Below are 14806 nucleotides of genomic sequence, written 5' to 3'. Positions count from 1 at the left end.
AGTAAAGAAAAGAACTCATTAATTAGTTTCGTTACGTAGGAGGTGCGGAACTTAACAAGAATAAAAAAAAATTATAAAGGCAGAGTTGAACACGCAAACCGCGATGAATGGATGACGGAGTTGTCTCCTGACGATGTTACGTCGTTGCTTTGAAACAATTTATGTAGAGGCTGCATAAATTGAATTTACGTAGGACTTTACGTATGTAGGAAAACCTCGAAGAAATTATTCGCTTTGCTTAAGTAAGTGCGTAACGAGATAAAGGCGAATTTATTACGGTTCGCTCGTGACGATCATCCCGGAATGAATATTCCGGAATGAGGAAGATGAAACAAGTGAGGCAAACAATTAGGTCGCATGAATAAAGATGCATAAAAATACTGCAAAGGTGACTACGTCTTTCGAAGGAAAGTCGCGGCAGCATCGTCGTGATTAGAGCGTTTAAATAAAGACTTAATAGAGCAAAAAATAAAAGTGTGTCCACATCAATAAACGTCCCGAGAGATCGTTACGAGAACTCGTTCCTGCCCGATATGTGCACGACGCATGTAAAATACGGAAAAGGAGAGAGAGAAGAGCAATTTGCATTTTCTATACGACGACATATCGTATTTCCGGAGAAAGATGCCCCACGTTGGAGGTTCTCCCTCTTTTTAGGTCGATTTTCGATAAATTTCTATAATTTAACATTTTAGATCGCTAGAGTTTTTTCGGAGAAAGCGGGACTTTTATGCATCATTTTGCCGATTTATCTCGACAATCATAAAATGGTATGTATCTGAATTTTATTGAAGATGCGTGAGATTAGCAACAACGTATCACGGGGAAGGCAGGGGAGTCGCTGTTATCTTTTGACCTTTGTTGTGCACACCTCTTCAAAATTACGTATTGTGCACAGGGGGTCTATTAGAGTCACTTAATTGTTTATTACAGACGTACAATTCGTTATTTTGACTCAAACAAAATTGCTGGCTATTGTTCAAAGCTTCCAAATTAAGTCTAATAGGTTTCATTAATATCTTGCAACATAAAAGAATTATAAATGATATGTTAACTAAAGAAACCGAAAAATGGACTTTTTTCACTAAAAAATGCATAAAAAATTTAATTTTTAATATTTGTACGTATTGTACGTATTAGAAAAACGCGTTTGAAAAAACGCCGGGGTCTATTTTGACCCCTGTGTGCACAACAAAGGTTAAAATAAAACTGCTGTAAACTGACGGGATTATTGTTACATAATTCGTTGTGTAAATGTCGTGCCTCATATCCGTACACGCACATACAAGCTAATGCCTAATATAGAAAACAATATATATAGTGTCAGTGATAAATGAGATGAAAAAAAGCGGCGGCTTCCTCGATGGGGGTTATCAGACCCCCAGTGAGTATCGCCCCGGTATGTTTTCGTCATACTTATCTCTACCGCCAACTCAAGAGAACGGGGATTGTTATTGACATTGCAATCTCGGCGTCGTCGCGCGCACACGACTCCGTTCGAATCGCACAACCAGACGGAAAATAAAAAAGAGAGACGATCCTGTCATATTAAAATCGAGTCGAAGTTATCATTAAAGCTGACTTCTGCGGAAATTTCCTCCATCATCATCTCGCTTTTCTTATTTATATAAATTTTATTTTGCTTTTAGATTTTAATGCTCCGATAAAAACTTATTTATATCGTATCATTTTTTTATCGTCTTGTATATCTTGTTTTCTTGAACTCTCATTTTCTTTGGTATATGTAAATGCAAATAGTTATATGTAGCGTATCTATATATATGTATTAATAGAGACGGGAGACACAGAATGCGTCGATGACCGTCACGGCATTAAAGCGCGAACTTGACATTACGCCGCACGTACCTAACCGACGCCTCCATTGCCGCTCGTCTCATTAAGTGGATCACGCCGATAACGAGTTTGACATACCCGGACAAAGGCAGTTCCTTGAAGATATATTAGGTTTCATACTTCTGGCTCATGCACCAAGAACGCTCGCTTCCAGTTATTCTCTGATTCAGAGTTTCTCAAATCGCAATATTACACGGGCGGCAAAAAATGTTTATGTTTCTGAGAAAAATATAAGAAAGAAAAATGCGACTTCTCCATTAATAAAGTTATCTCACTATTAAATCGATAATGACAATAATTTGTCGTGGAAGAGAGGATTCGTAAAACGACTTTAAAATAACAATTCAATTCGATTCGTCGAACATATTTTATAAAAAAAAAACTTGTGCGGTGAGAATTCCTTGAAAGAACATGTTTAATTACCATTAAGTAAAAATACTGAAAATTAGGTCTCTCCTATTGTATTTTTTGCGATATTATGTAATTATCGCGTTAAGTTATAGCTTAGCCACTGCCCGTGGCGTTTTCACAATACAAGGCCACGTAAAATTACAATTGACGTCGTACTGCGCGTCGTCGGGCGGAAACGCGATCGAATTATTATATATCGGCAAACTGACTAGTGGAATCTTCGCGATATCGCGCATTGTAGACGATAAGCGCTTACTTATAATCGATAATAGCAGTACGGTCATGTCGAATGTCGCGATGTGAAGGTGCATCCGCGACGATTCGGATAAATATTCATATTTTACTGCCTGGTTACATAAATAACTCGTGCGATATTTAAACTGCCGCGTCACTTTATACATTCGTGATAATAAATATATTTCTTTCCTAATTTATTACTACCAATATATAATAACGTTTAATTACATTGTTACATCACATAAAAGAGATAAAGTTGATAAATAAGGAAAAACAGTGACTGTCATTTAGGCTTAATTTTTTTCGGTAGACAAATTTTTTTATGCATCGTCTCAGAATTTATTATTATGTCGAATATATATTACAGCACGTCTGTTGATCATTTTCATTTAACGCATTAACATATTTTATTAACGCGGTAGAATTGTGGAAATATCCTCGCTTGAATATCGGCCGTTGTCACCACGAAAAAAAAAAAAAAAACGAAAAAACACAAATAATACGCGTCTAGACGTTGCACTTTTGCTGCGTTCGCTTTGGACGCTTTCGTACTGAAAGCATCACTCCATCTTTTTTCAACATGTAATGAGCAATAAAGATGGACTGACGCTTTCATCAGCACGAAAGCGCCCAAAGCGAACGCAGTCTTTGGTCTTTGGATCGCAAAGTGCGTGAGCGACGAGTTCGCTGCTGGGAGATAAATTTAAACCGAAGTCTTTCGTAGGATAGGCCGATAACGCGTTGTTGAATGCATTCACCCTTAAACGTATATTTTTCCAATTCAGAATAATTTCGTAATAAAGACGAATTTTTAGATAGAACGAGAGGAGAGTAAACAATTTTTATAGAGTTATTCCTTTATAGAAATTTAATACTGTAAGTGATTTTTTGGCTAGTAATTAATCACTTAAAAGCACTATTAAAAGCACTGTTAATAGTGCTTTTAATAGTGCTTTTAAATGATTAATCACTAGCCAAAAAATCACTTACAGTATTAAATTTCTATAAGGGTACACGTAAAAAAGTACAGAAGTCCAAAATATGTTGTTTTACTCACTTTTTTTTATCTTAATCGAAAATAAAAAAGTTATTTCATCATTTTCGTGTAACTACATATGTACCTTTGGATTTCTATCTTTTAGTAGCAAAAGTTTTCTGGGGAACGTATCAAGAACCCCAAAACTTTGTCGACATTCTAAAAATGGAATTAACTTCACGTAGAGGTCAATCGAGAGGAAAGCGGTAATAATAATTTCTGAGATAACCAGCATATACGTAGTATGGTATGATTTATTATCGTTATCACAGACGCTAATGTGAAAGTTGAGAGGTCGTGGCGCCTACGTACGCAGGGGGTCTTCGATAAACCCGGCGACCCTGTTTTCGCAGAAAATTTCGCACGCGCAAAAAAAAAAACAAACGCACAACTTTTCGATCTCTCGGGGATGATGAAACGAGTCTCCGAGTTTATTGATGTAAATATTGTAAATGGAAAGACGAAGAAGCAAAACAAATGGGACGAGCGGCCAAACAACCATTTCTTTAACTGCGCCTCGTGATCTGTGAATCTTTTCCTTGTTCTCTTTCAGGCGTTTCATTATGCTCGATTTACTTCAGAAACGTAGAAGCGGCAGAAGCGCTGCGGAATAGGAATTCCCGGTGAATTCGCTGGTTCACGTGTATTATTGAACTCGCGTGTACACGAGCCACGTGCGCACGTGTAAGGAGAACCACTCGTGCACGCGTAATTCAATCTCTCGGGTTTGAACTTGTCTGCTTTTTTTAGCAGAATATGTTCTACATCGAAAGCAATTCTTTAACATCTTTTCTTTTCCGCGCATGCAATGTAGCAGATTGTGCAACGATGCAAATAAAAAACTGAGGCCGTTAAGTGCTAAAAAAATTCACTGCGCAGAGAAACGAAATACGTAAAGAAATAAATTTAAACGCATTAATTACATGTTTCTCATTTATTTCATATGTAAGACATGCAATGACATATGAATGTGATGCCTTTGTAAGATTCGATTTAACTTTCATCAATATATTTTTCATTTTTTTTTATATTGCATGAAAAAGAACACAAGGTTGAGTACTATAGTCATAAGATTATCCAGCTTCAATATTCTCCATTTAGAAAAAGGCTTCTAGTCGCCATCTAACGGGCGATTATGAGAAACCGATGCGTTTGATAGGGTAGAGAACTGTACGGTAATTATAAATCTGTACGTGCAAAATTATATCAAACAAAAAATTAGTTAATTAATTTCTACGTTTAATCTTTTTATCTAAAGTTAAATATTTCACAAAGAAGAAGTAACGTGTATGAAATAGAATTATATAATTTGTTAATTTTGGTTTGATGTGCGTAACAGAATATATGTATAATCGTATATTATTTGATATTTTATTTTGGAAGAAAAAACATCCTTATACATATGTATAATCGCATATTATTTGATATTTTATTTCGGGATATTTGATATTTTATTTTGAAAGAAAAAACATATCCTTTATATACATATGTAGGTATTCTTTTAAAAATAAAAATAGCAAATAAAATATACGATATATCTATATATAAAATCATGTATTTTATTTATTATTTTTATTTTCGAGAAATACAGTCACATACACAGTATACATATACGATATACGTAATAAAGATTAATAAAGTATATATTTTTTCTTTTGAAATAAAAAAAATCGAATAATATATGACTCTACGCGCGGTATATAATTTTTCATTTAATTAATTTTAGACATGTAATGCTTTAATTGTGCTTACACACTAAATTCTCCCCTTTTGCAAAATAATACTCGTCAATTCTTATCATTTACGAATGAACCTACCCAAGAACCCAAATGATACCCTTCGGTGGCGACGAAGGTGCGTCTCTCTACCCTCCCTCCTCCCCTATCGCATATAACAAAGGATACTCTTTATTTGCACGATTAGTGCACGTGCGAGACGTATACTTAACACCACTACCACCGGCATCGGTTCCGACATACGTCGAGTTCTCGGGAAGGAAAGCGATAGCCGTCGCGGATCCAATTTTGTCGGTAGATCGAGTTTCGTGCCCTTCGCCGTGCGTGTTAGTATAATATAATAATAGAGTCGCGCGGGGCACGACGACGGGGGGATGGGGCAAGAACGATAAGGAGAGCGCCCGCGTTCTCTCCGCGTGAGATCCTTCCGAGAAGATCCTCATTTTCGTCTGCGCGCTGATTCATCCCTCCGCGAGAGAAGATCGCGGTTTATCGCAGCAGCATGGAAATATATGCAAAGAGTAGGCGGATTGTTAGCGGAACCAACACAGAGCGAGAATTGATTCCGCGAAATTGAATACGCGATTCTCGAGATGTGAGTCTTCGTTTAAAAATATTACGACTCTCTCCGCGTCCCCACCTTTCTCGCTTCGCGTTTTTAACGGGATTAAACAGCAGAGCAACATAAAATTAATATAAATCTACGATTTAAAAAAATCTTGTGTCTATATAAAATGTATTAAAAGATTAAATAACCTGATCCTGTAATCAGAATTAACGATCTTGATTTTTCACAAATGTTTACCTAATTTTATAAAAACTCTCGCGATTCACTTTAAGGACGTTCTCTCGTCCTTATACTAGAGAAAATCGATTTTCTTAGGATTTTCTTGAAACTGTGAATATACGTTAATTTAGGTGTGCTTTATGCGTGGTATAAATTTCAGTACCTCTTCCGGTATAAAAAATCAAGATACTGAGCCTCAAATTAGTTTAAAAAATAATTTTTTAAATTTAATTTTTTTTAGTTTTGGCTTTTTCCTTATAGAACTCGACGAGAGGAGAAACTTTGGTCCTCTTGGCTAACCTCATATCTTTTACCGTTTGGCCTGGAAAACCTTTTCATTAGTAAAAGTTGAAACTTTGAGGCTCAGTATCTTAATTTTTTATACCGGAAGAGGTACTGAAATTTATACCACGCATAAAGCACACCTAAATTAACGTATATTCACAGTTTCAAGAAAATCCTAAGAAAATCGATTTTCTCTAGTATAAGGACGAGAGAACGTCCTTAATGCTTTTATCCCTACATTTATATTATATGAATCAAAGAGAGAGATAAAGAAGCTTAGATAAAATCATATATTCAGCGATGTACCGACTTAATCATATTCTCGCACCAAAATTCGTGCATGTTTTTATTCGAATCCAGAGATAAAGTCCAGACAATCCAGACGGCACATAAAAATCAAAAGCTATTGCAAACACGTCACTGAGTTGTGCTATCTCTTTCAGACACGCGTTTTAAATGTCTTTTAAATAAAAGATGGACTTTTTTTCCCTTCCTACAAAGAATATAATCTCGGATTAATCGTGACCGGGCCCGAATGAACGTGCGCGAGGAAAATTCCGTTACGTAAAAGATTTCGCTTTGCAAATGTAGCACTTCCGTCGCCGTGTCATCGTTAATTCATTCATATCACGGCCGCGGACAAAGATCGACGGATGAAAGTGCGAGCGGTCGGTCTTTGCGTATAAGAACGGATCAAGCGCCGACGCGCGCGCGCGCGTCCCTCTCTCTTCTTCGTTTATTCATCACTCATCAGGAATGCCGCGTATCCGAATATCCGTGCGAAAATTGCGCGCGCGAGAATTTCGCGTTTTGCGCACTTTAAAATCTAACACGCGCGACGCTCGTCGAGTCGCGATATCGCACGCATCGGTCACGCGCCGCGCTGATCCGGACGTGGCGCGTGGCCGCTTTACGAATGTACGACGGCACACCGACACGCGCCAACACGAGCGTCGCTGCACATTAAAACACAGGAAAACTTGTGTTACTTATGTTTAACATACGGTTCACTCAATTTTGGTATTAATTTAACATAATGTGTTTGTGTCAAGTGTAACACTGATACTATGTTAATATAAAAAAGAAATGTAATTTTGATCGTGATTTGGAATTAATTGGGTGTACAATAACTTTTATGATCAAATTAACACATAAGAAATGTCCTTTTTATATTTTACAAATGTAACAACTCTTATAGAGTAAAATTAGCACTCTTTTTCTGTCAATTTTAACACATTTAATAAATATGTACAAATTGTTACTTTAATATATTTTTTTAAAACATTTTAATAATTTTAGATTTTATATTTGTTTAGTTAACATATATAGCAGATATGTGTTAAATTTACACATGGACATGTTGATTATTTAATACAAAAACTTTGATCAGCATATTTTTTCACAAAAGTACACGAATTTTCTGATTGTGTGTGAAAGCAAAACGGACACTATAAATCCAAGTGTGTTACTTCTGCACGCATAAATGTCTGAAAATGACACATTTGACTGAAGCTCGTTTTACATGTTTTGTTGCATGTTAATTAAATTAACCCGTTATTAATCGTATCAAATTAAAAGTTAATACGTTCAACCGTGTTAAATGACGTGATTTAAAACGGCAAAAGAAATGTGTAAGAAGAGCTTCGGTTAAAATAACACACTGGATTTGCAGTGTAGTATCGCGGAGAAGCTGCGAAACGAGAAATACCCAATCTCCTCGAGATAATTGCCGATTATTTTAGAGATCGCCTACTCGGATTTCGCGCGGATTTCTCTTTATCTCGTCACCAATTTCTCGTCACAAACCGTCACCATTATTGTATACCTCGCGTCTTGTATATCTTAGAAGCGATTAGATAGACAATCTTGTCGATCTTTAGAGTGTAAAACGTAGCGATATAACCGAATAAAGCGTGACTTAGAAAGCGGTATATAATACAACATGGTTTTTCTATTGAAAAATTGTATTATTTACTTGCAAGAGGATGGAAGGATAGACAGGATAGTAGAAAAGGGCAGAGTTTTTTAGGATCGCGTTCTTGATATCGAGATATCATCGACGTTCGTGTGAGTTTTATAGAATATAAATTTAGAAAGTGGAATGTAAATTCCTGTTAATTTATCTACTTTCCACAAAATTTCATAACCGCACGAGTCAAAAATGTACTATCGTCTTATGTAATATCGTAATATTGCAATGTGAAGTAACGACACCTCGCCATCGACATCCCATAATCTCGGCATCGATTTTGCTTAACCTTGGAACAGTCTAGTCTAAAAATACAATAAAATGATTGCACGCTGTATTTTGTAACAACGTGAGTTCTTTTCTTCTTAATTATAATGGCCTTTTTGTCGTTGATTCACTCGATAAATAAATAATTGAATTGACGTTTAGTTTAATTAATTAAAAATATATTGTTCTAAAACTTGCGCCTTATTTCACGTCTCCGTTTCACGAAGAAACGGAAAAGAAGAGGAGAAAGAGGGCTTTCTGGGCGTATAAGTTATTTACGGAAAGCACAATAAGCTGTGGGCGTTCTTTTTAAAACAGCACCACCGTTCGAAGCTCAATACCATGAAAATAATCGATAGTAATGATATCGCTCAATTTCTAACGTTCAGTCCCCTCCCCCTCTTCCATTACGATCATTAATCCGCCGTAAATTGAAGCGATTAAGTCGAGTTTAAAGTGAGGGCTAAAATTAGACTAAAAATAGGCTAAAAATAAAGAACGCCGCCGGCGACGAGAGGAGGTGGGGAGGGGAGAGCGATTAGGAGGCAGTCGGGGTGTGCCTACCTTTGCTAACGTCGTATTTGGCGTCGGCGAAGCGACGCGCGTCGCGGAGAAGGACATTTCGCACCGCGTCCGACGTTGGCGGCGCGAAGTCCGGATCGTCCGCGTCGAAGGACACGCTTTCCTCGAATTCCGTCAGTGTCGTCGTCTCCGTCATGCCGCGCCGGTGGCGGTGTGCCGATGAGGGACGAAGGACGATGCCTCGACCGCCTCGGCTCTCTAAAATCGGCGGACAAGAAGCGCAGCCCGTGAAATGTCACGTCCACCATTTTTGCGGAATCGTAGAAATTCAAATGTACGCTGCGGAATTTCGTTATTACTAAAGGATTATGTAGAATATCACGTAATTTTGATTACTCGGAGTATTCAAAATTTTGGATACGTTCATTCCGCGCGCCGTCCGTCGTTCGATCATTTTGACGATCGACACACGCTTTCGCGTTTCGAAAACGGCGAGCGGAGTGAAGTTGGCGGCACATGGCGCGATTACGGGATTATACAAATTGCGCAGCGATAATTTCATTACCTGTTAACGTCAGTTAACGATGGTGCGAACGATATGTCACGCCGACATGCTCATCAGGCTCAGCTTATCGTTACCGTCACCTTCGCGACATTCGTTATCAGTTAGGTTTTGCGGAAGACTCAAGGATCTGTCGTGACGCTCGTTTTCTCTCTCTCTCTCTCTCTCTCCCTCTCTCCTTCCCCTTTTTTCGATGATCCGCGCGCGACGACAAGCGGCTGTCGACTGACACCTGACGTGCATTATCGCACGGAAAAATCGCCGCTCGCTGACGAATGGCGCGCGACTGACTTCAGGACGATGCCGCGTGCCGCCTCTCTCGGCGATCTGCGATTCGCAACGAGATCGAGCAGCTTATTCTCAAATCCATCTTTTCTTTAAATCTCTTAAATCCATGTTTTGATAACAGAGATTGAGAGATTCGCGATATTTCAGTTTTATATAATGTATGTTATTATATTGTTATCTACACGCAAGCGCGGGAAGCTACTGCATTTTATATTTTAAAAATATGAATTTTTCAAAAAGGGATTGCAGCACGTCAGAATGGGTTGTGAGAAAGCGATACGTATCGTAGAGGATTCGTTTAATAAAATAACTTCTGAACGTATACTGTACTACGTGCTCGACGGTTACTAACTTCAAATTCGTGATCACTTATTTAAAAAAATTAAAAAAAATTACGACGAGAAGAAGGGCCTTACCCTGTAAACACCTTTAGATTTATCTGTCACAAAATAGAAAGAAAAAAAAAAACAGACGGAGTTCTGCTTTGTACAAGTATGTGTTATATGTATTCATATAAAAATAATACTTATCATCATTTCTGTGGAATAAATTGTGTATTTGTACAAATTATGCAAAGTTCGATTAATAATAAATACATACCTATTTTTAACATTAAATCGATTCAAAAACTCGTAGGTTTCCTGCTATTGTCTTTGTTATTCTATAGATAAAATAAGTCTTACTAAAAATATAAAGAAGCTTTTTACTTTATCTGATTAAATATATTTATTCTATTAGTGCGTCATAATCATTTAGCAAAGATAAATGCTCAGGCAATGTACTGTTTTAGAATTTTTCATTCTATTTTACTATAATTTAGATTATCTTTGAAAAATTTAAAATCATATAAAATGTATGTTATGTATGTTATGTATGTATATACATACATATGTGTTTTATATTTTTATTTTATCGAAAAAAGGAATATATGCAAAAACTGTACTGCGAAAATCTAACAATTAAAATATTTATTAAAATATAAGTGCTGGAAAAATATCTCTGCGCAGATCCCGCTGGAACAGAAGATAAAATTGTAGAAAAATAATTTGTAAATGATATATCAATTACAATATATTACTATGTAATATTGAATGCATTTATCCGCTCCTCGTACGCGTTCCAAAGTTCCCTTTTGTATTCTAAAGTGGCCTTCAGATAACCGTCAGGCGCCTGCGTGATACCCCTGCCAACGACTGCTAAATCAGCACCGGCATTGATAACAGATCGCGGATCGTTATATTGTTGACCTAACCCGTCGCCACTTTTGGACAGCTTGACACCGGGTGTCAGTTGGAGCAGTCCGGGTTGCGCCGAAAGATTGGATTGGCTCACGAGGCCTACTACCAGATCGGAGGCTTTCTCCGCCATCGAGACCGCGCTCTTCGTATAATCGCCGGTGGTCAACGAACCTTCGCACGACATCTCGGCGACCAGAAAAATGCCACGGGGTTCGCTGATATTCTCCACACTTTTCTTCAGCGTGTCGATGACAGACGCTCCCGATACCGGATGCACTGTGATCAAGTCGGCCCATTCGGCGATCTTGTACAAGCCGTGTCTGTACTGCAACGATACCGTGTTGCCAATATCGCCAAACTTGCGGTCTTCCATCAATAAAAACCTGTGCTGCTTCGCCAGTTTCTTAAGCCGAAGAATAAAGCTTTCATTGAAATCCTCTATGATGTCCACATGAGTCTTCAGCACGGCAATATGAGGCCCCGTCACGTTTGCTAATTCCAAAATCGCGTCCGCTTCCTTTAGGTCGGCCGCTAAACAGAGATTAGTTTGCTTCGATTCCATTAGCTCCAGCAGTTTTGAGGCCAATGGATTCATTGTTAATTTTGCGCGTTTACTATATGGCAGCTCCAGTCTGTCGTCCGGCACACCTGTAGATAAAAGCAACAGTTATTAAGATTGGAACAAAATTTGAATGTAGAGTGCTCAGCATGTTAAAATTATAAAATATCTATTACAAATAATTTACCTCGAACAGAAACGCTCGGTGCCCGATTTGTTGCCAGGTAGTCATCAACATCCTTGAACATTTCAGGTGTGATCTTTCCAGCCTCGAGGAGATACTTCATGAGTTGCGTAGTCACAAACAGACTCATGACTTTGAGCCCATGATTCTCGAGATTCTTTCTGCCACCCTGCTCCCTATCGATTACCACATAAGTCTCCGTCACACTCAGATTTTCCTTCTTCAAGGCGTCGACAGTTTCTAAAATGCTACTACCACTCGTGATAATATCCTCAATGATCACGCAAGTCTCACCGGGTGAGAAGGCACCCTCAATTAACTTTTTCGTGCCATACGATTTTGCCTCTTTTCTCTTCATCAACATGGGAATATTTTCCTCCGACGATATCAGTGTTGTTAATGGCAGGGCGGTATACGGGACACCACAAATTCTGGACACTTTCGTAGGATCGTCCACCAGTGTCCACAGAGCTCTCGCTAATTTCGCCTACGATAAAGAAAAATGAATTAGTATCCTTTACATTGCACATCGTAAGCAACTTCGGTTAAATTTCAGTTAACTCAATTAAAAATTAATTCAACTGGCAAAAGTGCTTACAGCAAAATGTCTGATTATGTAATCGGTTGTCTGTAATTTAATATTTTTTTTATGCGTCAGAAAATTAGTACATTTATCCATCTTGAAAAAAGTGATATCATCTAGTGAGTTAATCATCAATTAAGTTAACCAGAGTTTAGTCAAGATTTCTGATGTCTATTTCTACCAATGTAGGCTAACTTTAATCTCGGTTTAATTTACTTTTTATCTTCTTCTAGTTTTAAGATTTTGAAAAAGATAAAAAGCGAATTAAATCGAGATTAAAGTCAATCTGCATTAATATAAATCTACAATATATATATATCAAGATGCTCACATATGTAATATACTTACCATTAATTTCGGATAAGAGATAATTATACGCAAGTCAAAATATACCGGAGTTTTTAAACCGATTTTCGTCTTAAATTCCCCGAATTTCACGGCCTGAATCTCGTACAGTTCCACAGCTAATTCTTTCAAGAGCACCTCCATGTCGACTGTAATTACAGCGATGCATTAAAACATTTTCGTTCAAAGTTAAACATTTGACGATGACACCGCGGAGACAAGTAGCTGCAAATTGTATTCTTTAAACTCGTTATTATCTTTATGTGACAATTATATCTGGATATATTTATTGGAGATTTTACAGCAAACATTGTAAGTTACGATGTTACGAGCAATAAGCTGGATTTTTGAGGAAAAAAGAAAGAGAGAATGTTAAATTAAAAACCTAACCTATATTTCTTGCTTGTACGAACCACGTGATTCACGTGTCGGCGTGCGTCGTCGGCGATCCCATCCGTTCGCTTTGGGCGCTTATCGTGCTGAAAGCGTCAGTCCATCTTTATTGCTCGTTACACGTTGAAAAAAGATGGAGCGATGTTTTCAAGCCGCTTTTAGCACGAAAGGTCCAAACTCCAAAGCGAACGCTGCAGCCCCACCATGCACCATGATAGTTGCGCAATTTTTCGACGCATGTGCAAGAAGTCAAGAACGTAGCACAGTAGTGTATTATATGTAGGTACATCTGATTCGAAAAACTTGGTATCATTACACTCTTATAGAAATAAAATAAGAATATTATAGATAAAAGTTTTTATAAGATAAATAGCACGAGTTATTGGTAATAAGGAGTTTGTTATTAATACTCTATGCAGCTGATTTATTAAATACCAATATTTGTTGCAACCGCAGAAAAACTTATTAACCAGTATTCCAAATAAAATTACAAATATTACAATATATTTATATAAATAAAATAAAATTATTAATATTGGAAAATTAATACAAAATTGGAATATTAACACAAAATAAACAAGTAAATTTAATCGATTTAATTAAATGTTTAAACAGTCAACTTTTTAAATAAAACATTTCTAAAGTTTTTGAACAAAAATATTAATATACGATTATATAAACTATATATATATATATAATTACAGAAAAAAAATAAATAACTGTGCATTAAAATAATATGTAAAGTTGGAAACAAAATAATAAAATATTTCTTTGTACCTAAAACAATAATTAAGTGCTAAATTCATAATACAAATTCAACTTTTAATCCTAAATATATATGTATACTTTTTATATGTAGCGTTTAATATTTTCAAGTTGTTGCGTTGGGTCTGCAGTTAGCCTCCACTGAACACGACAATAATAAAAGTCATATACCAGAAATCTAAATAAATTTTTCAATCAATCTGATTAAATATCCTTCTTATTCTATCAGCGCATCATAATTATAATATGTAACTTGACAAAGATTGCTGAGGCAATGTCGTATTGTTTTAGAATTTTTCATTTTATTTCAAACATATATGTAAAATGTATATAAAATATATAAAAATAAAATATGCAAAATATATGTATATCTAAAATATTAACATATTAATTATTAAAATATTAATAAAGTGTAAGTAAATAATATCTGTTAGAAAAACAACTGCGCAGATCCAGAAATTGACCGCCAAGTATATAGATTTATATTTGTTTTGATTCCATATAATATAGCTCTAGCTGCGCTAGCATATGGCAACTTCGAGACTGATGGACTCGTCGTTAATTTTTTACTCATTTACCTTATGCAGCTTGAATTTGTCATTTGGTGCGTCTATATAAATAAAAGCAATAGAGTTACTAAAATGACAAAATTAGAATGTATAATACTGGCATTAATCATAAAATATCTATTATAAATATCTATTTACAATTTATATATCTTAAGTGGAAATATTCGCTGCCTGATTCGCTGCCACGTAATCATCAACGTTTTTATAACTATTTCG

At 36.5% G+C, this 14806-nt stretch overlaps 2 protein-coding genes across 3 annotated transcripts in view; both read right to left on the bottom strand.

Annotated features, from left to right (window-relative positions):
• The window catches only part of Pino (protein pinocchio), a 47415-nt gene extending 37531 nt beyond the window's left edge, over positions 1-9884 (bottom strand). Inside the window, exons 1-2 of the mRNA XM_071776706.1 lie at positions 9670-9884; positions 9147-9362 (exon numbers count right to left, since the gene is read on the bottom strand). Of these exons, the coding sequence (XP_071632807.1) occupies positions 9147-9300 (154 nt within the window). The 5' untranslated portion in view covers positions 9301-9362; positions 9670-9884. The remainder of the gene's footprint in view (positions 1-9146; positions 9363-9669) is intronic.
• Positions 9885-10907: 1023 nt separating this feature from the next.
• Positions 10908-13460, bottom strand: R-l (rudimentary-like). 2 transcript variants are annotated; one of them, XM_071776674.1, is made up of 4 exons: positions 13254-13460; positions 12867-13012; positions 11939-12422; positions 10908-11840 (listed from the first exon to the last, which is right to left on the bottom strand). In XM_071776674.1, the coding sequence occupies exons 2-4, from the start codon at positions 13005-13007 to the stop codon at positions 11032-11034; spliced, it is 1434 nt and encodes a 477-aa protein (XP_071632775.1). In that variant the 5' UTR covers positions 13008-13012; positions 13254-13460; the 3' UTR covers positions 10908-11031. The 2 variants fall into 2 exon arrangements, with proteins under 2 accessions (XP_071632775.1, XP_071632783.1); XM_071776682.1 differs by having other exon boundaries at positions 13277-13460.
• Positions 13461-14806: the final 1346 nt, after the last annotated feature.

This window comes from Temnothorax longispinosus, chromosome 1 (assembly GCF_030848805.1).
Source record: "Temnothorax longispinosus isolate EJ_2023e chromosome 1, Tlon_JGU_v1, whole genome shotgun sequence".
Lineage (NCBI taxonomy): Eukaryota > Metazoa > Arthropoda > Insecta > Hymenoptera > Formicidae > Temnothorax > Temnothorax longispinosus.
Note: the sequence above shows the minus strand (reverse complement) of the source record. Positions and strands in the feature narration are given on the sequence as shown.